The sequence below is a fragment of the Chiloscyllium plagiosum genome, unplaced genomic scaffold (genome assembly GCF_037043375.1).
Source record: "Chiloscyllium plagiosum isolate Xiang-an unplaced genomic scaffold, Cpla_swu_hap1 HiC_scaffold_20, whole genome shotgun sequence".
Lineage (NCBI taxonomy): Eukaryota > Metazoa > Chordata > Chondrichthyes > Orectolobiformes > Hemiscylliidae > Chiloscyllium > Chiloscyllium plagiosum.
Window position 1 is genome coordinate 15938085 of NW_028270158.1, and position 25657 is coordinate 15963741.

Genomic DNA, 25657 nt, shown 5'->3' on the forward strand with positions numbered 1-25657 from the left:
TGGAATGAATTAAATTGTCTGCCTTTAGGAGTCAATTTATAGTCTCATTCTGCCTCAAAACTCTCAGCACTACAGTGATATTAAAAAGGAAACATATTTTATGGCATTCCCATTAGTGCTGTTCAAAATAAATGCCTCAGCAAATGCTTCAAAAGCAGACAGATGAACGACATGGGCCTGTTTTCCTGTGAAGGTTGCAGGCAGTGATCTGTGCAGAAACATGATTCATTTTGTACCTTTAATGTAATCTAAGATCCCACAGGTGCTACACAAAAACTGACAAACCCTTTCAGATATTAGGGCAGTTGACCAAAAGCTTGGTCAAAGAGGGACTAGGTTTCAAATATAACATTGATCTTGCTTTTTGTGCACCTTGTTTACAGCTGTAACTCTGTATTCCTCACTCTGTTCAATCACCCTGCGATCTCTGTATGGTCTGATCTACGTGTACTCTCACAAAACAAAGCTTTTCACTGTACCTAGGTACAAGTGACAATAATAAGTCAAATCAAATCAGAAGGACAAGAGGCAAAGAGTTGTAGGGAGGTGCACTTAAGCTTAGAGTCTAGACACAGCGACCAATGAAGGGGAGAGGTTAAAGTCTGGGCGAGTGGGCAGTAACATGGAGGTCTCTGAGAGATGTGGATCGAGAGGAGATGGGGATTTGAAAACAAAGGTGAGAGGTTTGAGATTAAGGTATAGGCCAACACAGAGGGGTCATAGCAGAATGGGGTTTGTTTGATGGCCTCTTGTTTATGGATGTTGGAGCAGATTACTGCAGCTGCTGGAATCTGTACTGAAAACAAAAATATGTTGGAAATCACAGCGAGTCAAGCAGCATCACTGGGGAGAGAGCAAACTAACATTTTGAGTCTTCATCAGAGTCTGACTTCAGTGTCATGTATGTTATGCCAGTCTCCACTCTCCCTTCTTCTTCAACAGGTAAGTTATGTACCCAGCAGCTTGATCGCGGTTTGATTTTCAATGTATTTGATACGTTATTCAGTTTATTATAACGTTATTTGGAATAGCTCTTTTTTTGAAATGAAATCTTTCTTCTTTCTGTAGTCATCGAGCAGTGGGTGGAAGAGAATGCGTGTGTGTGTGTGTTTATTTAACTAGTTGTTTCTGATCTGTGTTTCTTCGAACAGTTCGACTTCTGAAGTTTCATGTGGGTCATGTGTTTAAAGTTGGAGGTCTTTCCCCCTCCTCAGCCCTTCCCCCTCCCTGTCATCCGAGCTAACCTTGACGACTGGAGGTAGCTGAAGCGCGAATATGATCCAGCCAATGTGCTGATGGGGCCGGCCTTTCACCCGAATGTGTGGGGAGGGACGGACCATTTGCTTCGTGTGTTTTTTTTCCTAACTGTGCCTTGCATGCAGCTGAAAGCATTTGGCATGTGTGGAGACTTGAGAGGTACATAGACACTTGTGCTCCGCTTCCAGTGAGAGGGAGAACTTTCAGATCTACAAAGGCAGAGGCGACCTCCCTCAGCTGTTTGCAAACGTTAGAATTTCTCGTGTTTTATTTTCCCTTCCGCCGAGTTTCTTAACATTCCCTGGACCTTATTTGACAACTCCTCTGCTGGGGATAACGTGCAGGATGTCGGAGCTCTCTGTCAATGACCACTTAGAGGGGATTCTGTCTGATTTTGAAGGTCTGTATTATAATGTGGGCCATTGTGCCTGTGAATAGCTGAAACTGAGTGCTTCAAAACTAATTCTTTTTCGGCTCGTGATTAACTAATTCACAAACAACAGAAAAAATTACAAGTACTTTCAGTAAGCGAAGCTCTTGGTTTGATGACTGGCATTTTCTTTATCCCACTGTGTGAGAAGTTACAGCAAAGGACCTAAAATGAAGGGAAATTGCTCATTTAACTTTCATTTCGTTTTCTAATCTTTCTGGTCTCTGAGAACCAATTAGTGTCACGTTTATCTTAGCCTGGAGTGCTGGAATGTTTTTGAGCGCGGAGATGTGGATAAGGAGTGAGCAGGTACAGAGGTGTAATTTGATGCTAACTTAAACACTCCCTAACAGCGAGAATTCTGAATTCTCACCCCTTCCCACTCTCTCTCTCTCTCTCTCTCAAACCTGCTTCACTCCCACATTCACAAGCTCTGGCTAAACATGATATACAGCATTGTTTGGTTTTGGTTTTCCAATGCTTCTCAAATCTAAAGCCTTCTGCTATGTTGAGAGGTTCACTTTAAGCTATGAGACGGTGGAATACTGTTTGCTGTTCAGCTTTGATCTGGAAAAAGTTCAATGAAAACTGCAGACATCCAAAGGAATGGGGCAGTATTATAGCCTTGACCAAAGACTCGCGAACAGTGTAAAGGATAGTGTTACCACTTCCCTTCAAGTTGTTTATTGTCGTAAAATCTTTAATGTGTGGCAGATAGATCAATCCTGACAGCGTGCAGGACTGTGACCTCAGTAGCTCTCACAGGTGGATTTGACTCGCTTTTAGAAAGTAACTAGTTGAATTAAATTCGTTCCTCTCTGACGGAAGGCGAAACTTAAATACGAGAGAAATTTGATCTGGTCCATTTGGCTAGTGTGCCCTACTTTATAAATTCAGGCTGCTGATATGGGGTGTGTGAGTTTTCTGCTTATTTGGCAGTTGTATTTAACGCAGGTATGTAATAATTGATGCGGTCTGTGGATAGTTTAAAGCAGCCTCAGGCGTTTGAGATCAACCTGCGTTATCTTTTGGACGGTTCATCCTGTTCTGATGAACTATTGACACACCAATCTGAACTAAGCGCAGCGAAAATGGTTGTTTCCCAGTCGTATCCTATTATCCCCGACCATTGATGTCTCTGTCAGAAGTCTGTGCACATATCCTGCACTGAGGAGACTCTCAATCAGTGGTGGTTGTCTGATGGTTTCCAAGCATGCAACAATTTTATAGATATGGTGTAGGGGAGGGTCAGTTAATACTGAGGTATTGAAAATTTTCCTTTGCCCATTTGCTCTCGACCTCTGATCCCGTTCAAAGTCAAAGTATGAGAGATGGTCTTGCAATGGCTACCCCTCATAAGTATACTTCATGACTGCATTTTGGCACATTTGTGGTAATGAAAGGCGCTAGATAAATGCAAGTCTCTCATTCTTTTTGAATGTACATTCATCTTGTGGCCAGATTAAGATGATGAGGGGCGTGGACTAAGTAGATAGGAAACAGATGTTCCCTTTAGTTGAAGGGTCAAAGACCAGAAAGCTTCATGTTAAGGTGAAGGACAGGAGGTTTGGAGGCGATTTGAGGATGTAATATTTCACCTCGAGGGTGAATCTGGATGGGATTGCTGAGCAGGGAAGTAAAGGTGGGAAACTTCTCAATCTTTTTAAAAAGAATATGGACAACACTTGGAATATCTTAATATTGAAGGCAATGGGATGAGATTCATAAAATCCTGAGGGGTTTGGATAGGATAAATAGACAAAGTCTTTTCCCTGGGGTGGGGGAGTCCAGAACTAGAGGCTTAGGGTGAGAGGGGAAAGATGTAAAAGAGACCTAAGGGACAAGTTTTCACACAGAGGGTGGTATGTGTATGGAACGAGCTGCCAGAGGAAGTGGTGGAGGCTAGTACAATTGCAACATTTAAAAGGCATCAGGATGGGGATATGAATAGGAAGGGTTTGGAGGGATATGGGCCGGGTGCTGGCAGGTGGGACTAGATTGGCTTGGGATATCTGGTCGGCATGTTCAAATTGAACTGAAGGGTCTGTTTCTGTGCTGTATACCTCTATGATTAATACTCCAAGTGCGGGAAAGTGGGATTATTGTAGACTGGCTGGCACAGACTCAATGGGCTGAAGGACTTTTTCTGCGCTGAATGATTTTGACTCTCCTGCTGTAATCTCTGATTGTATCACCAATGACCACAGTGTTTTGAGGTCGATTGTTTCAAACACTGCTCTCCTTTTATTGAGCATGAAATTGATTTACACTTGTCCTCCATTTGTACTTTGAGGGGTTAGAATTGAATAATCCTGCTTTAATATTTTGTGAAACATTTGGTGTTTTATGTGCTCTGACACGTTTACACTTCTAATGTATTTGGTAAGAGTAGCTAAGCACAAAGCTGTGATAATGGATCTTGCCATATGTGCCTTGTTCCTGGAATAAATGTAGAAAGAAGAATGTATACGTCTGCAAAACAGCACTGAAAGACTCCAACACTTTTGGGTGTAACTAGTTCTGATGTCAAAAGGCTAATTGAAAATTATTGGAGGGTACTGGGTTCATCCACTGACTGAGTAAACATACAATATGTAGAATTCAAGACTTCAGCTTTGAACCCAGTCCACAGTGAATCAACTAAGCTTCATAAAATGTAGGAGCAGCACTAGGCTATTTGGCCCATTGAGTCTGCTCCACCGTTCGATCATGGCTGGTATGTTTATCTACCCCATTCTCCTGCCTTCTCCCAGTAAACCTTGATCACCATATCAATCAAAACCTGTCAGTCTCTATCTTAAAGGCAATCAATGACTTGTTCCTCATTGCTTCCTGATTCCTGATGGAGGGCTTTTGCCTGAAACGTCAATTTTCCTGCTCCTCGGATGTTGTCTGACCTGCTGTGTTTTTCCAGCACCACTCTAATCTAAACTCTGGTTTCCAGCATCTGCAGTCCTCACTTTTGCCTCATTGCTTCCTGTCGTAATGAATTCAGTCTGGGTAATGGTTTGCTGACTGCACTCAACATCTGTTTCCTTTCCTGCTTGCTGTTTAGTGCCTCCTGATGGATACTGTACTCCAGCTCAATATCAACACATTACATAATGGGAGGCAGGAGTCAGCATATGTACCCTGGAGCCTAGATTGTGACATCATTTCCCTATACTATCCCCACAATTCTAGAAATCCTTAATATTTAATCCAATCATACTCTGCTTGAATGTTCTCAACAATTTAAATAGGTAACAATCATTTGGCCTGAATATAACTTGGATGACATTAAGAGCTTGCTCTTGGCTTGAATTTGTATCCTAGAGCCTTCAGAAGAGAAGGGTAGGAAGTCAGTGGATGAAATGGCATCATTTGCTGTAAGAAATTCCATGTTGTAAGAATTAGGGGTAAAAGAAATTGTCAAAGCCATTGTGCCAACAGGGCGGCATGGTGGCTCAGTGTCAGTACTGCTGCCTCACAGCACCAGGGTCTCAGGTTCAATTCCTTCCTTGGGTGACTGTGCAAACTCCACACAGACATTCTCCCCGTATCTGCATGGGTTTCCTCCGGGTGCTCCAGTTTCCTCCCACTGTCCAAAGATGTGCAGGCCAGGTGAATTGGCCATGCTAAATTGCCCATGATGTTAGGTGCACTAGTCAGAGGGGGGTGGGTTGCTCTTTGGAGGGTTGGTGTGGACTTGTTGGCCGAAGGGTCTGTTTCCACACTGTAGGGAATCTAATTTATAAAAAAAAGCTACTCTTTAAACCATTTGTCTTCTAAGTAGTTACTTTTAGTTTTCCCTCAGATTGTGCCGTAGAGTATTGGCTTCCCTTCGCTTGGGATGAGATTCTAAACCAAAGCTTTGCCTGGCCACCAGTTGATGTAACAAGCCCCATGGTACGATTTTGAAGGCCATTAGGGGAGATCACCACTGGAGCAATATTTATCAAAATCGTTTCGAAACAGATTAACGATCTATTTAGGTATTTTAAAAATTAATTCATGGGCTGTCTGTCATTGGCTGGCCAGCATTTATTGTCCCATCCCTAGTTGCTCTGGAGGAGGTGATGGTGAGCTGCCTTCGTGAGCTGCTGCAGTCCATTTGGTGTTGCTAGACTGACAATTTCCATTAGGGAGATAATTCCAGGATTCAACAGTGGAGGAATGGCACTTTATTTTCAAGTCGGAATGGTGTTAGAGGGGAACCTGTAGGGGTGGTTTTCCCATATATCTGTTGCCCTTGCCCTTCTAGTTGGAAGTGGACATGGGTTTGAAAGGTGCTGTCTAAACACTCTTAGTAAATTTTTGCATTGTATCTTGTAGATGGTACACAGTTCTGCTACTGAACATCAGTGTCAGAGGAATTGAATGTTTGTGGATGTGATGCCAATTGAGCAGTTTGTCCTGGATGGTGTCCAGCTTCTCGAGTGTTATTGGAGCTGCACTTGTCCAGGAAAGTGAGGAGTATTCTATCTCACTCCTGACTTGAGCCTTGTAGATGGTCATGCTTTGGGATGGAGGTCAGGAGATGAGTTACTTGCTCCTAGCCTCTGACCTACTCTTGTAACCATTGTATTTATGTGACGAGTCCAGCTCCAGATTCTGATCAATGATAACCCTCGGGATCACTCTTCCCTCTAATTTATATTTTTCGGAGTGCAGACCTCTGAGATCCTTGCGAGGCAGCAACATGCAAACTGGAAGCGAATAAGTTGTGTGGTTCTGTTCGCCGAGCTGGAAGTTTTTGTTGCAAACGTTTCATCCCCTGGCTAAGTGACATCATCAGTGCTTGGGAGCCTCCTGCGAAGCACTTCTTTGATGTTTCCTCCGGTGTTTATAGTGGTCTGTCCCTGCCGCTTCCGGTTGTCAGTTTCAGCTGTCCGCTGTAGTGGTTGGTATATTGGGTCCAGGTCGATGTGTTTGTTGATGGAGTTTGTGGATGAATGCCATGCCTCTAGGAATTCCCTGGCATTTCTCTGTCTGGCTTGCCCTATGATAGTAGTGTTGTCCTAGTCGAATTCATGTTGCTTGTTGTCTGCGTGTGTGGCTACTAAGGATAGCTGGTCGTGATGTTTCGTGGCTAGTTGATGTTCATGTATGCGGATTGTTAGCTGTCTTCCTGTCTGACTGCCAGACTACTGCGACCCCTAGGACTCATAACGGCACACAAACCAACAGCCACGCTCAGACAACAACTCACCAGAACGAAGGACCCAATACCCAACATGAGCAAGACGAATGTAGTGTACAAAATACCATGCAAGGACTGCACTAAACACTATATAGGACAAACAGGAAGACCGCTAACAATCCACATACATGAACATCAACTAGCCACGAAACGTCACGACCAGCTATCCTTAGTAGTCACACACGCAGACAACAAGCAACATGAATTCGACTGGGACAACACTACTATCATAGGGCAAGCCAGACAGAGAACAGCCAGGGAATTCCTAGAGGCATGGCATTCATCCACAAACTCCATCAACAAACACATCGACCTGGAACCAATATACCAACCACTACAGCGGACAGCTGAAACTGACAACCGGAAGCGGCAGGGACAGACCACCGGAGGAAACATCAAAGAAGCGCTTCGCAGGAGGCTCCCAAGCACTGATGATGTCGCCTAGCCAGGGGACGAAATGTTTGCAACAAAAACTTCCAGCTCGGCGAACAGAACCACAACAACGAGCACCCGAGCTACAAATCTTCGCACAAACTTTGAACTAATAAGTTGTTCCAATAACCACACCACTTGGTGTGCATGGAATCTTCATGTCTGTTTGGGCCACACAACTCCAAAGGAACTTGCCCGAGCTGTTGCTGTTTGTAAAAACTTGCGATTGACTGCTGCGTTTTTTTTGCGATGCAACACTGAGCATACTTCAAAAAGCGCTTTATTGTCTGTGAACATTTGTCGAGTATTCGCAGGTCACTTGAGGTGCCACACAAATGCAAGTCAATTTTGCACAAAGCAGCTGCTCGTTGTGCAGTGTGTAGGAATGCCATTGGATTCCTACAATGTGGAAAGAAGCCATTTGGCCCATCGAGACTTCACTGACCCTCTGAACAGCATCCCACCCAGACTCAGCCCCCCCACCCAATCCCTATAACCCTGCATTTACCATGGCTGACCCACCTAGCCTGCACATCCTTGGACACTACAAAACCTCTCACAGCCCATTGGCTCAGTCCACTGGACGGCTGGTGTGAACCAGATGAGAACCAACAGCCCCAGAGTATCTCCCTGTAGTTGGGGTGGTTTTGAGGGTCAACTCTTTGCCCTAACTGTGGTGGAGGTGGAAGTGGCTGGAGCTGGACCTTCCTTCAGGCAGGGAACTCAAGAAGGAGATGCTGTTGACGAATACACCCAGCAATTTGTCACCAAAATTATATTTCTGCAACTGGTAGGGATTAGATTAGATTAGACTACAGTGTGGAAACAGGCCCTTCGGCCCAACAAGTCCACACCAACCCGCCGAAGCGTAACCCACCCATACCCCTACATTTACCCCTTACCTAACACTATGGCAATTTAGCACGGCCAATTCACCTGACCTGCACATCTTTTTGGACTGTGGGAGGAAACCGGAGCACCCGGAGGAAACTCACGCAGACACTGGGAGAATGTGCAAACTCCACACAGTCAGTCGCCTGAGGCGGGAATTGAACCCGGGTCCCTGGCGCTGTGAGGCAGCAGTGCTAACCACTGTGCCACCGTGCCACCCAAACATGTAGATAAACTTTTACTAGTGGTGTGGAAGAGTGAAAACTATATTCAGTGCAAAATATTGCTTTTCCCAAGACGCATTCCATTTCTTGTCTTCGGGGGAAAAAAAGCACACACAAGACATGGCTGGTCATTTAATGGATTATGAAATGTGGTGGAATTATAATGAAAACATGTCTGATTATCCCAAGATAGCAAACACAAGGGACACATGGGCTCAACTTTTGACACTCTGGAAGCGAATATGTTTAAGATCAGTTTCAGTTGACAATACATTCACCCTCAATAAGGATAATTCAATTAAAACTATTAACTAGACGGCCACAGCAGAGAACAAACACTGATCAATCTTGATATGGAGCTCATGCGGTTGGAATCCAGCTCCTCCCTCACCCTAGAGGGAGTATATTTAACCAGCTGATGTGGCTGTGTTGTTTGTGGGTGCACTCACTCATTCCTAAGCACTCTCAAGTCCCACTCCTGAGATTGAACAGAAAGTTCATTGACTGCCCTGTGCAGTACTGAAGGAATGCTGTACTGTCTTTCAAATCCGAGGCTGAATTGAAGCCTATTTGAGTGGGGGTTGAAAATGTTCCATGGCACTGTTCTGATGAAGAACAGGGGAGTTATTCCCAGTGGCCTGCCCACAAATAGATTACAGCTAATTTTTTTTATTATTCATTCATGGAATGAGGTTGTTGCTGGCTAGACCAGCATTTATTACCCATCCCTAATTGCCCAGAGGGCAGTTAAGAGTTAACCACATTGCTGTGGGTCTGGAGTCGCATGTAGGCCAGACCAGGTAAAGATGACAGTGTCCCTTCCCTAAAGTGAACCAGCTGGGCTTTTCTGACAATTCAACTCATGGTCATCATTAGACTCCTAATTCCACATTTTTATTGAATTCAAATTCCACCATGGTAGGATTTGAACCTGAGTTCTCAGAACATTATCTGGATTAACAGCCTAGCTATAACACCACTCTGCCATCACCACCCCAAGAATTATTCAATGAATGTATGAAATAGGAATGAGAGCAGGTCTATCAGCTCTGCCATCTGATAAGATTGTGGCTGATCAAACTCTGGCATCATCCTGTCAACCCCCTGTATTCCTTCACTCCCTTGTCAATCAGAAACCCATGTGAAGATGTCACCCAGACAGTGGGCGAAACATCTGTAAATCAACTTCCCAGCTCCGGGAACATACCCACGGCCACAGCAGAAATCCATCTAACTCGGCTTTGAAATTGTTCAACAGCTTCACCTTAGCTGCACTCGGGAAGAGAATTCCACTGACCGATCAACTTTATCTCTGCCTTCATTGGGTGATCCCTTTATTTTGACGCTATGTCTCTCCGTTCACATTGCTCTTGTAGGAGCTTTTGAGCACCCTGAATGTTATGTTTCCTTCATTACAATGGTGATCACATTTCAATAAAGTGTTCTGCTGACTGTGAAGTATTTTAGGATGTTGAAAATGAAACAAAGAACTGCAAATGCTGGAAATCTGAAACAAATACTGAAATTTCTGGAGAAACTCAGCACTGATAGTGTCATACAGCACAAAAACCGACCCCAACTCTTCCATGTCGACCAGATGTCCTCATCTGACCTCGTCCCATTTGCCAGCATTTGGTCCATATCCCCCCAAACCCTTCCTATTCATGTACACATCCTGATGCCTTTTAAATGTTGTAATTGTACCAGCCTCCACCACTTCCTCTGGCAGCTTATTCCATACACGCACCACCCTCTGTGTGAAAAGTTGCCCTTTAGGTCCCTTTTATATCTTTTCCCTCTCATATTAAACCTATGCCCTTGAGTTTTGGACTCCCCTACCCTGAGAAAAAGACCTTGGTTATTTACCCTGTCCGTGCCCCTCTATTTTATATGATTTTATAAACCTCTCTAAGATCAACCCTACACCTCTACCTTCCAGGGTAAGGTCTGGCAACATCTGTGGACTATAGGAGCAAGGGTTTTTTTTTAGATAAAACTATTTGATTATCATGTTTATTTTTGCAGTATTATGGGCTGTAAATTGATTATGTCAACCAATATAAAAGCTGTTTTGAAAAATCTAGTCTAAAAGTCAGTATATTTTTCTACACCATATCTGAGTATTTACTGTACAGAGTTTTCATTTTGTTGTGTAACAATTGGGGTAATTTGCTAGAAATTTGAGGTTTGCTCGGGGAAAATTGATGGTGCCCGAATCATTTCTTTCTGTTAAAACCACAACGAAAATTAGAGACAAAACTGCTGTTGGTTCTTAACATCTGAAACAACTTAAATCTCCATCCAACAACAAAGTTGAGCAGTGCTTTTTATCAAAGGAATGAACACACTCCCTGACAAATTGAATGTGATACTTCAGTAAATAATCATTTGAAGTTAAAGTTTCTCTCATAGAACAGAAAAGACAAGTGTTTCTCCATCTTAAAGGAGTGTTGGTTTTATGTGCACGAAGATTTTCAGGAAAGAGATTCTTGGCCTCAAAAGTTGCTTGTGTGCTCTGTTTCTTCTGTGGAAGAACCACAAAGCTGCCGCAGTTCCCTGAAATGAACTGTCTTTTGTTGATCCTCTGCAGTTTTCCAAATTGACATCATAGTCATCAAAATCCCCATGATTTAATGTTTTTCAAGCTGCCATGCAAAGAACATATCTATGTCTCCTCCCATGCCCATGAGTCCTCAGTGACTAGCAACAAATCCTTTTGTCTTTTTCACAAGATTTTATTCTGCATTGTCTTTTAGCTGTTGTGTAATTTGCTCACCACCTGAAAAATAGCCCATTTGTGCCCCAATTCAGATTACAATCTTTAAATTCAATTGTTTATTTATTTTTGTGGGATATGGGTGTCACTGGCTGGCCAACACTTATTGCCCATCTCTAGTTGCCCTTTGGGAGGCAGTAGTGAGCTGCATTCTTGAGCCACTCCAGTCCAGCTGCTGTAGGTTGACCCACAATGCCATTAGGGAGGGGATTCCAGGATTTCGACCCAGCGACAGTGAAGGAACACTGATATATTTCCAAGTCAGGATGGAGAGTGGCTTGGAGGGGAACTTGCAGGTGGTAGTGTTCCAACTTATCTCCTGTCCTTGTCCTTCTAGATGGAAATGGTTGTGGGTTTGGAAGATGCGGTCTGAGGATCATTGAATATCTGCAGTGCATCTTGTAGATAATAGCTGCAGTGTGTACTGAGTGTTGGTGATGGAAGAAGTGGATGCAGTGCCAGTCAAGTGGTCTGCTTTGTCCTGGATGGTGTCAAACTTCTTGTGTTGTTGGAGCTGCACCCATTCAGGCAAGGGGTGGGGTGGGGGGTTGGGGTTTGGTATTGCATCACACTCCTGGCTTGTCCCTTGTAGATAAGGGACAGGCTTTGAAGAGTCAGGAGGTGGGTTACTTGCTCAGTATTCCTAGCCTCTTAACTGCTCTTATCGCCACCATGTTTATGTGGGGAGTCCAATTGAGTTTCTGGTCCATGATAACCCCCAGGATGTTGGATATGGGGGATTCAGTGATGGTAATACTATTGAAAGTCGAGGAATGGTGGTTAGATTGTCTCTCGGTGGTAATGGTCATAGCCTGGTATTTGTGTAGCAGGACTGTCACTTGTCAGCTCAAGTCTGAATATTGTCCAGATCTTGTTGCATTTGGACTGACTGCTTCACTATCTGAGGAGTCGTGATTGGTACTGAATATTGTGCAATCATCAGCAAACATCCCCACTTCTGACCTTATGATGGAAGGAAGGTCATCGATGAAGCAGCTGAAGATGGTTGGGCTTAGGACAGTACCTTGAGGAACTCCTGCAGAGATGTCCTGGGGCTGAGATGACTGACCCTCCAACAGTCGCGACCATCTTCCTATGTGTCTGGTATGACTGGGTAGTTTGTCCCCTGATGTCCATTGATTCCATTTTATCAGGGCTTCTTGATGCCATGCTGAGTCAAAGCCAGCCTTGATGTCAAGATCTATCACTCTCACCTCACCCCTGGAATTCAGTTCTTTTGACAATGTTTGAACCAAGGCTGTAATGGGATCAGGAGCTGAGTGACCCTGGTGAAACCCAAACTGGTTATCCTTGAGTGGGTTGTTGCTGAGCAAGTGCTACTTGATAGCACTGTTGATCACTCTTCTATCACTTTATTGACGATGGAGAGTAGACTGACTGACTGATTAGGTGGTAATTGGCTAGATTAGATTTATCCTGCTTTTTATAAATAGGACATACTTGGGCAGTTTTCCACATTGTCGGGTAGATGCCAGTGTTGTAACTGTACTGGAAGAGCTTGGCTAGGGGAGCTGCAAGTTCTGGAGCACAAGCCTTCAGTACTATTGCTGGAATTTTATCAGGGCCCATTGTCTTTGCAGTATCCAGTGCCTCCAACTGTTTCTTGCTATCACATGAAGTAAATCGAATTGGCTGAAGACTGGTATCTGTGATGCTGGGGACCACTGGAGAAGGCCGAGATGGATCATCCACTCGACACTTCCAGCTGAAGATTGCGGCAAAAGTCTCATCTTTTGCACTGGTGTGCTGGGCTCCTCTATCACTGAGGATGGGGATATATTTGTGAAGCCTCCTCTTCCAGTGAGTTGTTTAATTGTCCACCACCATTCACCATAAGATGCTCACCACTGAGCTCTCTTGAAACTGTAAGTTAAGGGCCATTTTGGAGCTTTTGGTCTGTTACCTTTTAGCAACCTTTCTAAACTGTGCTGTGGACAGTAATGTGCTGGATAGGGTGAACTAAAGTTTTTGCAACTGCTTTGGATGAACAGTTTACTCATTGTACTTCTCCATCTAGTGGACAAGATGAGAACAGACAAACAGCCCCATCCCTGCCCAATAAAATCATTTGGCATAATGTCTCATCGCTCAGAAGTCCAAACAAGCACCAAGGTTGGTGGGTGGGGAGAAAGACTCTTCCTACATACATGGATGTGGAGGAGCTGGTGTTGGACTGGGTTGGACAAAGTTTAAAAATCTCACAACACCAGGTTATAGTCCAGCAGGTTTATTTGGAAGCACTAGCTTTTGGTCTGACAACCACCTGAAGAAGGAGCGATGTGCCGAAAGCTATTGCTTTCGAATAAACCTGTTGGACTATAACCTGGCGTTATGTGATTTTAACTACATTCATGGAGTATAACCCAATCGCCAAGTTGCCCTTGAGAGGACTGTAGTGGGAAAGGGACTGTCTCTCCAAGAAGACCTGAAGAGAGATGTTATGTTTTTTGTCGAGGTTCAACCCAAGAAACTCAGTGCCATAAGACAGACTGTACATGGGGATGTACATTGGGGAAGGCACCAACTGTCGCTGGAGGACTGTCAACCTGGTAAAGGGAGATGGTTGCCTGAAACCTGCTGGTCTTCCAGTGTTTTTGACTAAGTGTTGCAATCTAGTAGTTTCCAAACTCCAGGAATACGTTATCAAGGGCGTTGTAGGCTATGGGCCAAGTGCAAGGAAATCCTGATTTGTGCTGTTTAGTATTTGTTGGCCAGCTGACATGACTGGCTGAAGGGCCTGTTTCTGCACTGTATGACTGTACAATTTTGTACTGAACGGCACAATAAATCTTGGAGAAACTGCCTCAGAGGCACAAGGGGATTGGTTACTTTCTAAGGCCATTGTCCAATAATGGATCGGAAACTGTTGGAAATCATTCAGGCTGATAATAAGTACATGATTAGGAAGGATATGGAACAGGAGTGGGCAGGTGAGACTATTTAGTTTGGGATTACGTTCAACATAGACTGGGTTCAACCAAGGGGTCTCTTTCTGTGTTGTATGACTCTATGAACATGAAGAGTCTTGAACATGCATCAGGGCACCTCCGAGTGAAACATGGCAGAGAGAGAGAAATTTATTTCTATTGCATTTCACCAACTTCCAATTTGAAATGTTTTGATTTTGGGCCGTATACCTAACGCAGAATAGATGCTGTAAATATGACGATTATTGTAGTCCGATTGAAGCACCTGAATGGGAAATGTTGCACAGAGATCAGTTGGCTTTTATTGCAAATGCTATAATATTCAAGCTGAAATACTTTGTGATGTATTTTTGCAAACTTTATGAATAATAAAAGGGAAACTACTCAAACTGGCAGTTATAACAATGTGACTAAAGGGCACAAAACTTAGGGTTGAACTGTGTGCCATTCCAGTGCTGAGGTGGCAGGGGGGCAGGGTGTAAAATTTTGTGTGCCCTGGTGCCATTGCTAAAGCCTACTTACCTGGTAACAACCCAATTGCAATTTTACACAGAGGGTGATGCCACATACCCCATCTGTCTTGGGACAATTGAGCCATTGATAACTGGACCTTTAATTGTCACTAACGGGCCTCTTTCAGCCCTGGTACAATTTCTCATACAATGGGCAGACGAGGCAGCCAGCTCTGAAGCCTATCGGGTCTCACTCCTGGGATTGTTGGTGGGAAAAGGCAGGTGAATGGCGCTTGGTCATAATGCTCATTGAAGAGCTAGTAGAGGGCTGAATGGCTTCCTTCTGCACCACGACAATTCTGTGAACTTCCTCTTCACCTCTGTTTGTGAGGGTGAATTTTCTCAGTGTACTCCTTGACAGGTCCTACTTTAACTCTTCGATTCTGCTTTCCGTCCTGGAATCAGCAACTAACGGCAATAGATTATCTCTAAAGCAAGAAACAAAACGACTTGCATTTATATAGCGCCTTTTACAGTAACCATATGTACCAGTCGACAAGTCACTTTCTCGAAGCGCAGCCACTGTTGTAACATAGGGAATGTGGTGGCCAGCAAACTCCCAAAAGGAGCAATAGGATAATGGTCAGGTTATCTGTTTGAGAATTTGGTTGAGCAATGAATATTGGGTAGGACATTGGCAATAACTCCTATTTTGCTACAGAATAGTTCCTTGAGATTTACTGTATCCCCTTGAGAAAGAAGGAAGACCCTGGTTATAGTGCAAAGGAAGAATATTATAGGTTACAAAACCAAGGCAAGTCAATTGGGGTTAAGGGACAGATAAGGTGTGATCCCATGAGATGACAGAACAAACTCAAGAGGCTGAATAGCCTCCTCCCATGCATGCATCCTTCGCTGATCAATAGTTACGCAGCTCTGGCACATTTCAAACTGGTAAGGTATGTTGATTGCAGGTGTGCTTCATCCAGAGCTTCACAATTGGAAGACTATAATGTAAACAAGACATAAAATCCTTATCAGAGCTCATGCCTGCAGAGAGATTCCTCAAATTTGGCATCTTTTTGATTGGAGCTAAACATTAACACACTCCTCTCCACTTGTTATCAGCTGTGGCTGGGTTTATTATTAAAAGCTGCAGATAGAGTTTATATTGGGAATGTTATATTGACTATCGCTTTCCAGGATAATTTGGTATTCTCGGCCTCCCGGGAGGGGGATAAAGGCTAGTGTTGTTTCTGGCCAAGCTTTTGAGTTCCCATTAAATAAGGAGTAAGTATTCATGGCGTTTACTCACCTGGGGGTCATTTTCTTTTCCTTTCCAATGATTTACATTTTAACAAATGTTTGTATTTACAGGGGTCCTCTGTGGGACCCTGATTACCCCCATTTACTAGAGGATAGACTGCAGCTAAAACACACTAAATACCTCGGTAACAGGAAAGAAATAAAATTGGCAGCTGGCCTGGAAACAGCCTGGGGTGAAAACATAAACACCGATGATGTTGATTTGATAGCTTGTGAGGAATCCCATTTCACTGGATGGCCCCAGTCTGTGTCTAGAGCTCATCACGGGTTTTTAACGGCTTACAATGGAATTCCAGGCAACATGGAGCACAGAACTACGTGTTTGAGTTAAAAGTGGATTTCTTACCTGCATTTTCAAATAAATTGCTTTCATGCATCTCATTTAATACCCAGTTGAAGTGAGAATACAAAATGGGAGTCAGTTGCTTCTTTTGGTAGAAAAACATGTCAGATTTGCATTTTCTGTTATCCTCGTCAAGGGATATCGGTGTCAATGGCAAAGCCCACCATTTTCTTTTAGTCATTGGATGAGAGTGTCACTTGCCATCACTTAATTACCCATCCCTAGTTGCCCACACTGCTGTGGGTCTGCAGTCACATATAGCCCAAACCAGGTAAGGATAATAGACTTTTTTTTTAAAAATCAAAAGAACTGCAGGTGCTGGAAATCAGAACACAAACAGAAATTGCTAGAAAAGCTCAGCAGGCCTGGCAGCATCTGTGGAGAGAGAGCCAATGGGCCCAGTGACCCTTTGTTAGAAGGGTTGGTATAAAGGATGATAGGTTCCTTCCCGAGAGGACGTTAATGAACCAGATGGGCTTTTCCGACAGTGGTTTCACAGTCTTTGTTGGACTTTTAATTTCTGACTTTTATTGAATTAAAAATTTGACTATCTACCATGACAGGTTTTGAACCTGGTCCCCAGAGCATTACCCATGCCTGTGGGTTAATAGTCTACTAGGACCCCATCTCTAATTGTTCTTGAACTCAGCAGTTTACTAGGATATTGTAAGGGAGCAGTTTCAGGTCAGAGGCAGGAGTCATGGGCACCAGTGCCACTCCTGGCCCAAGTCCCAACCAACTCCCATAGTGGGATTTGAACTCATGTCTTCAAGGCATTAGCCTGGGCTTCTGGATTGTTAATCGGTAATTTTAGAACTGTGTAACCATTTTCTTAAAGTTAGAATCATAGAATCCCTATAGCATGGAAGTAGGCTATTAAGCTCATCAATTCCACACCAACCCTACTAAAAGCATCCTAACCCTGCATTTCCCATGGCTAATCCACCTAAACTACATGGACAGTCTCAAAGAGTGTGGCACTGGTAACCGCACAGTAGGTCAGGCAGCATCCAAGGAGCAGGAGAGTCATTCCTGATGAAAAAACATCAATTCTTCTGCTCCACAGATGCTGCCTTACCTGCTGTGAGGTTTCCAGTGCCACACGTTTGGACTCTGACTCTCCAGTCCTCACTTTCTCCTAGCACGGAGATGGTCAATCCACCGATCCTGCACATCTTTGGACTGAGAGGAAACTAGAACACCTGAAAGAGACTCATGCAGACACAGGGAGAACATGAAAACTCCACACACGTAGTTGCTCAAGGGTGGGGAATCGAACCTAGGTACCTGGTGCTGTGAGGCAGCAATGTTAACCACTGAGCCACTATGCTGCCGTTGGTATACAACGGTTTTCTTATTGACTAGTTTTGAGTATGTTTGAGTTGTGTACAAATAAATTGCCTCATGAGAAAAAGATAGGCTGGGCCTATATCCTTTAGATTCTGGATTAGAGTGGTGCTGGAAAAGCACAGCAGTTCAGGCAGCATCCGAGGAGCAGGAAAATCGACATTTCGGGCAAAAGCCCTTCATCAGGAATACAGGCAGAGTGCCTGAAGGGTGGAGAGATAAATGAGAGGAGGGTGGTGTTGGGGAGGAAGTAACATAGAGTACAATAGGTGAGTGGGGGTGGGATGAAGGTGATGGGTCAGAGAGGAGGCTGGAGTGGATAGGTGGAAAAGAAGATAGGCAGGTAGGACAGGTCATGGGGATGGTTCTGAGCTGGAAGCTTGGAACTAGGGTGAGGTGGAGGAAGGGGAAATGAGGAAACTGGTGAAGTCCACATTGATGCCCTGGGGTTGAAGTGTTCTGAGGCGGAGGATGAGGCGTTCTTCCTCCAGGCGTTGGGTGGTGAGGGAGCGGCAGTGAAGGAGGCCCAGGACCTCCATGTCCTCGGCAGAGTGGGAGGGGGAGTTGAAATGTTGGGCCACAGGGCGGTGGGGTTGATTGGTGCGGGTGTCCCAGAGATGTTCCCTAAAGTGCTTCACAGCTTCGCTCAAGTTGCTCGACATTAAAGCATTGCTTTACTAAGGAAGCTGGCGATTCTGAGCTCTGAATGTAGAGGGGACAGCTCTGCTGCCTGGAAGAAAGAAATGGGAAACTGCAAATAATGATTGAGAGAAAGAGGACTGTATCCTTTAGAGCTTAGAGACAGAAGTGACTTATTTGAAACACACACAAGATCCTGAGGAGACCTGACCTGGAGGATGTGAGAAGGATGTTTCCTCTTGTGGGACCATTGAGAATGAGGGATCATAAGTTAAAAATAAGGGAAACATTTATTTCTCTGAGGGTTGAGAGGTTTTGGAATTTCCTTCCTCAAAAGCCATTCATGCAGAATCCTTTAAATATATTTAAAGTTAGAAGTAGTTCAATGTTTGATTACCGAGGGGATGAAAGATGATCAGGGATAGGCAGGTAATGTAGAGTTGAGGTTAAAGTCAGCTCAGCCACCATCTTATTCGATGGTGGAGTAAGTTCAAAGGGCAAAGTGGCCTGCTCATTCGTTTTGGCTGTGTTTGTAAATGTTCACGCAGTGCTAATGCGATGCTTTGCTCCCACCAGCTCCCTGTTGCAACTCTTCCTGAAAACAGGCAGTCCTTGTGGATAAGCAATGGAAGCTGTGGATTGGGGAGGTTTGCTGATTAAACCCTCAGACATTTGCCCCAGTGTATGCTATAAAGAGAACACACTGCAGCCACGGTATAAAGGTGCTATAGAGATTCACGAGACTGATTTGCCTCTGCAGTTTGCTCATATCCGTCCTGCTGGAAGGTCCAACTTTATAAATGCTGTCTTTTTGCTTGCTCTTAATGATCCAATTAGACCACTGGTTTTCAAAGAAATTAGGTTAAATATTATCCTCAAAACATGAGTTCGTATCCCAGAATCCCAAGTAATACAACTGAAATTTGAGCCAATGTGGATCGGTGGCTGTAACTCAGGTCTGGCATATTCCATATTCCGACTGGCCATGTATCCTTTTAATATTCTGGCAATGTCACAGCAATTGTGTAAGGACCACAAACTGAATCACAGAGGTCTTAAGGAGCAGAAGAACATAGGAACAGGAATAGTCCATTCATCCTCTCAAGTCTGCTGTGCCATTTAATGAGATTGTGGTTGATCTGTGGCCTAACTCCACGTACCTGCCTTTGGCCCATATCACTTAATACCTTAGATAAATGTTTTGTGAAGCAAACACTGATTTAAAATTAACAACTAATCTAGTATCAACTACTGTTTTGTGGAAGAGAGTTCCAAATCTCGACCATCCTTTAGTGGGCGGCACAGTGGTTAGCACTGCTGCCTCACAGCGCCAGAGACCCGGGTTCAATTCCCGCTTCAGGCGACTGACTGTGTGGAGTTTGCATGTTCTCCCCGTGTCTGCGTGGGTTTCCTCCGGGTGCTCCGGTTTCCTCCCACAATCCAAAAGATGTGCAGGTCAGGTGAATTGGCCATGCTAAATCGCCCGTAGTGTTAGGTAAGGGGTAAATGTAGGGGTATGGGTGGTTTGCGCTTCGGCGGGTCGGTGTGGACTTGTTGGGCCGAAGGGCCTGTTTCCACACTGTAAGTAATCTAATCTAATCTAAGTATAGAAGTGCTTCCTAACATCTCTCCTGAATGGCCTGGCCCTAATTTGCAGACTATGCCCCTCGTTCTGGGATCCCCAACCAATGAAGATGGTTATCTATCTTGATGTTTCCTGTACCTATCTTGAAGACTTAGATGGAGGTACAGTTACAATATTTAAAGGTCATTTGGAAAGGTAAATAAACAGGAAAGGTTTAGAGGGATATAGGCCAAATGCAGCCAAAGGGGTCTTGTTTAGCTTGGCATGGACTATTTGGAGTGAAGGGTCTGTTCCCATGCTGTTAAACTCTGAGATCACCACTTAACCTTCTAAATTTTAAATCCTAGACAGAACAGGCTAATTTGTACCATCTCTGCTTGTAACGTAACCCCTGAAGTCCCAGATACCATCCTTGTAAAGGAAGCCATTCAGTCCATAAAACCTATGCTAGTTCTTCAAGTAGGTATCCCTACCTCCTGCCAATCTCCTGCTTTCTCCCTGTACTCTTGCACGTTATTTCTATCCAAGTAATCAGCCCATTGCCTCTTGAATTCCTCAATTGAACCTGTCTCTATTGCATTACCATTTATACTTTAAACCTGGCAAGCATCACCAATTCCAGAATGGACCAAATATGGTCTTGCAGCATACTTAGCAAGTAGTTGGCTACTTGTCAAATCCATCCACCAGTTTGATGATAATGGACTTTTCATTGGGATTATTACCTCTGAGTAAATGAAGTTGCACAACACCAATGGTTTGGCTTCTGATCAACATTTAGATCCTTTTAAAGCTAAGTAATGTACCCATTGATTAATTGTCAAACATTCCCTTGGCATACAGAATGAAATTATAGCCTGTTTTTGAGGGATGGGTCAGTTTGTTTTCCAGCAGTGCATGGCCATATTTAACTTCGCAAAACTAATAATGCTTTTAATCTTTCTCTTCAGCTGCCTCACTATTTTATTTATAAAATTAAATGTGGACAGCTTAGAAAACATTGCCAACTTGTGCATTCAGAGTTGACCGCGTAAAAATCAACTTGAAGATTTTTTTATCCTTAAGGCAGGATATTTTAAATTCTTCAGTAAGTAGCATAGTGTTGAATCGGCAAAGACACATAATTATTACTTATGGAGAAGATAAGTATCGAAATAAACAGACTCTCCTGTTTTCTCTTGCAATGCCTTGTGAAGCAGAATGACAGCTTTCACACCTATAAAAGTGCTGGCTGCAAAAACATTAAGGAAAGAAAGACTTCTATTTATATAGAGCCTGTCCTTGGGACATGCCTGAGTGTTTTACAGTACATGTAAATTGGTGTTTTCTGATCACTGTTGTATCATAGGAAACACACCAGACCATGTGTATTTCTTTATTTTTCTAACCTTTTCCTAAGAATTTGTACTGCAAAATCTGTGCCTAGGAACATTTTTGTACCAAAGATGGCACCATAAGCAGTGACTTGTAAACAACTTATGGGAGTACATGTGTCAATAAAGCTAATTCAAATTCAAAGATAATTTGTGCATAGCTAGGTTTCATTAACAGCAATGTTGTTAAGGGCCAGTGATGTTGATCAAGAGATAAATCTAGTCCAGAACTCCAGAGTGAATTCCTCAGCTCTTCACTATTGTACCCTGGGACGTTTTGTATCCAAGTAAGCCTTGGTTTAATACCTTAGTGCAGACCTTCCTTGGTGTTGCACTCAAATTTCAACATTTTTTTTTGTTCTCCAATTCTGGAGTGGGACTTGAACCCACAACTTTCAGATTTGGCAGTCAAAGAGCTACTTTGAGGCAGTGCTGATCTTTGCTCAGAATGTGGAGTGACTTATGGGGGAATAGATTAGGGAGAAAGTTATGGATTAAAAATTGATTTGATACTTGTGCCAAATGATCAACTTTCTCAGCAACAAACCCAAACAAGCAGATAAAACACGTCCAAAAACCCTAGCCACTGTCCCCTACATGAAAGAATTCTCGGAAATGACTGCCAGACTGCTCAAACCTCTTGACGTTATGGTAGCCCACAAACCCACCAAAATACTAAAACCGCAGCTAATTAACTTGAAAGACCCTATACAGACAACAAGCAACACTAATGTCATTTACAAGCTACCTTGCAAAACCATAACAAACACTGCATTGGACAAACAGGCAGAAAACTAGCCACCAGGATACATGAACATCACCTAGCCACAAAAAGACATGACCCTCTCTCACTAATATCCTTACATACCAATGAGAAAAGACACCGCTTCAACTGGGACAGCACATCCATCCTAGGACAAGCCAAACAGGGACATGCATGACAATTCCTAGAAACATGGTATTCCAACCGGAACTCTATCAACAAACACATTGACTTGGATCCCATTTATCACCACCTGGAAAAAGAACAGGAAATGATGTCACCACAGTAAATGACCTCATCAACCCAAGGAAATCTAAACACATAAATAGAAAGCGGGCTACACTACCAGTGCTTCATTCGGAGGCTCACTGATGACGTTACCTAGTATGGTGACAGAATGTCTGAAAACGAACCTTCCAGCTCAGCGAGCAAACTGCATCCAGATCAACTATTGATGCTAGCTCATGAGATTCCCTCAGATTCTAACAGTGCAATCCATGTTTGCTTCCAGTTCACTAAATCATCCCTGAATACAACTTTCCAAGGAAATGAACTACATTCTGATATTTGGAAGACTGTTGGAATTCATGTCAGGCAATTTAGGATTAGCTGCCTGTTCTGTGCAGAACCTAATGCTTGATTCCACTGTCATCAGTGCAGCTGAAAATGCAACAGGAAGGAAATCTGATTCTCTCTGTTCCATAACATCACCTGGGAATGAATTTCTGTCCCTCGCTAGGTCATAAACATTTCATGAGAAAATGCAGGAAGCTACAGTCAATTTATCAGAAGCCCCAAACTGTGACACAGTTCAGAAGGGGGCTATTCATCTCCTAGCTCCTGTGCTGACTCTCCAGTGGAAAAAGAGGAACTGATAGAAGTGGGTGCCATTATAACATTTTAAAAGACATTTGGATAGATAACGGAGTAGGAACGGTTTAGAAGTATATTGGCTAAAGGCAAGCAAATGGGACGCAGTTTAGGAAACCTGGTTAGCATGGACGAGTTGGACTGAAAGGCCTGTATGGCTCTAATTTACTGAACGCCACTCCCTTACCTTCTCTCTGTAATCCCACACCTCCTTCCTTTCCAGATAACAAACCAATTCCTCCTTGAATATGATAAAAGTGAGGACAGCAAATGCTGGAGATTAGAGTCGAGAGTATGGTGCTGGAAAAGCACTGCAGGTCAGGCAGCATCTGAAACATCCAACATCCTCATGAAGGGCTTTTGCCTGAAACATCAATTTTCCTGCTCCTCAGACGCTGCCTGACCTGCAGTGCTTTTCCAGCACCATACTCTTGTCTCCTTTTTCTTGAACGTGTCCACTGAACCTGTCTCCCGCACCCTGTTGGGAAGCATATCTGAGACCTTAGCCATTTGCCTGTGAAAAACATTCTCCTTTAAGTCTCCATTGATCCTTCCACTTAAACCTGTGCCCTCTCATTCAGTCCACCAAAAGTCCTTCCCTATCTACCCTGTCCAGATCATCATAATTTTAAAAGCTTCTGTCAAATCTGCTCTCAACATTCTCCTCTCCAGAGAGAACAGTCCCAGCATCTCCAACTTATCTACACAACTGACATTTCTCAATCCTGGGACCATTCTCATGTACCTCTCTACAGTCTCCCCATTGAGTTTACTTAAAGTGTGACATATACAGCTGGATACTCCAGTTGAGCCCAAAGTAGTGTTCTGAAGAAATTTTATATCATGTTCTTTTTTACTTTTGAGTAACTTTTTTGGAAACAGAAGGATTATTTTCTGTGATTTTTGTTTCAATCTCCTCATTGGACTTTATCCATCAGTGAGCAATTTTGTGTCACCTCAGGGAATGAAAACCCCTTTCATGGTTTCACACTTCCCATGTTTGATTTGATAGGTTCTCTCACCATTAGAGCAGCTGCTTTTGAAAACAGCTCGTGCTGCAGGGGATTTTCGACAAGACAGCTGCCTTCATTCTGTGTCTCACCTTTATAACCGGAGGAAATATTTGTTGAAATGTCAGAAAAAGAAACTCAACCAAGTTTCTGATTTTAGGGCAAGCCTGGTTACGTATGTTAATAATTGAGCACTTTCGGCAATACGTGTTCCCCTCAAACTGCTTGTTTTTGTTCATTGAAGACAACAGTCTTCAATCGACTTTAATACTCACAATCAATCGCATCAATTATTCTGGATAGTTGATAATTGGTTTATTTAAAAATTGTCAAGGCCACAGAAGGTGAATTGTGAGGATGACACAAAATCTAACAATCAAGATGCATACCACTTTGAGACGATCGTATCCTTTTTAAATCTTTCCCCTCTCAACTTAAACCTATGCCCTCTCATTCTGGACCCCCCACCCCCACCCCAGGGAAAAGACTTTGTCTATTTATCCTACCCATGCCCCTCATGATTTTATAAATCTCTATAATGTCACCCCTCAATCTCCGACACTCCCACGGAAAACAGCTCTAGCCTATTCAGCCTCTCCCCACAGCTCAAACCCTCGCAACATCCTGGTAAATCTTTTCTGAACCCTTTCAAGTTTAACAATATCTTTCCTATTGTTCAGAAACATTCAAGGGTAGAGATTACGGAATGTTATATTTCCATCAATGAGTGGCAGGTTTGTGGTACAGATCCCCAGGAAAAGGGTGGGAGGGTGGGGGGCATGTTCCGTTTCAGCTATTTTTCAACAGTACTGTCCTAAGAGTAATATTCAGAATAAAACTAGGAATGGCTACGTACGTACATAAAGCATGTGGCCTGTGCTGCTTAGGACATGATGTGAGCAATGGATGAGGCATTGTAAGACTGGAATAGTATTAGATTAGATTAGATTGCTTAGTGTGGAAACAGGCCCTTCGGCCCAACAAGTCCACACCGACACGCTGAAGCGCAACCCACCCAGACCTATTCCCCTACATTTACCCCTGCCCCTAACACTACGGGCAATTTAGCATGGCCAATTCACCTAACCTGCACATTTTTGGACTGTGGGAGGAAACCGGAGCACCCAGAGGATACCTACAGAGACACAGGGAGAATGTGCAAACTCCACACAGTCAGTCGCCTAAGGTGGGAATTGAACCCGGGTCTCTGGCGCTGTGGGGCAGCAGTGCTAACCACTGTGCCACCGTGCTGCCCATCCTAGAGTTTTCTTGGGAACCCTTTGGAAGGAGCTGAGAATTTCATTATATCCTTTGTGGGTTTACCTGGGATGTTTGGGTCCACAGCAGGACAGGTTGTAAAAAGCCTGTAGTGGAGTAGGTGACTTGGATCTGTCGTTCTGTTTACCCATCTTATATTAAAAGTTATCTGGGCTGAACCAAGTTTTTTTTTAAAAAAGGATTAATTAGCATGAAAACAATGTTAACCTTCTTGAATGGGAAGGCAATTCAAAGACTACCAAAGACTAATTTATACAGTGATGCTCACGGTGGTGTGCGAGTAGGGTTAGCGAGAGTTGAAGCAGTGTTCAGTCCTGGCTGTCAACCTAATTTAATAGCTTCAAATGTGTGAATCTCAACAGTTTCAGTCCAACTGAGTGGACCTCTTGCTTCATTTTTGGAGTGTGAGCACCAATGGCAAGGACAGTATTTATTGTCTCTCTCTCATGGCCCTTGAGATGGGAAATGGAGCAGTGAACAGAATGGTGCTGATCACAGTGCAGCCATCAGTGAATACTCCTCTTCTGACTT

The 25657-nt window shown here is 43.6% G+C and overlaps 1 protein-coding gene across 2 annotated transcripts in view; it reads left to right on the forward strand.

Annotated features, from left to right (window-relative positions):
• The first annotated feature begins 1397 nt into the window (after positions 1–1397).
• Positions 1398–25657, forward strand: part of LOC122560826 (uncharacterized) — a 422053-nt gene continuing 397793 nt past the window's right edge. The window contains exon 1 of one of the 2 annotated variants that reach the window (XM_043711961.2): positions 1398–1657. In XM_043711961.2, coding sequence (XP_043567896.2) covers positions 1603–1657 — 55 coding nt within the window. In that variant the 5' untranslated portion in view covers positions 1398–1602. The remainder of the gene's footprint in view (positions 1658–25657) is intronic. The other variant, XM_043711962.2, reaches the window with a different exon arrangement.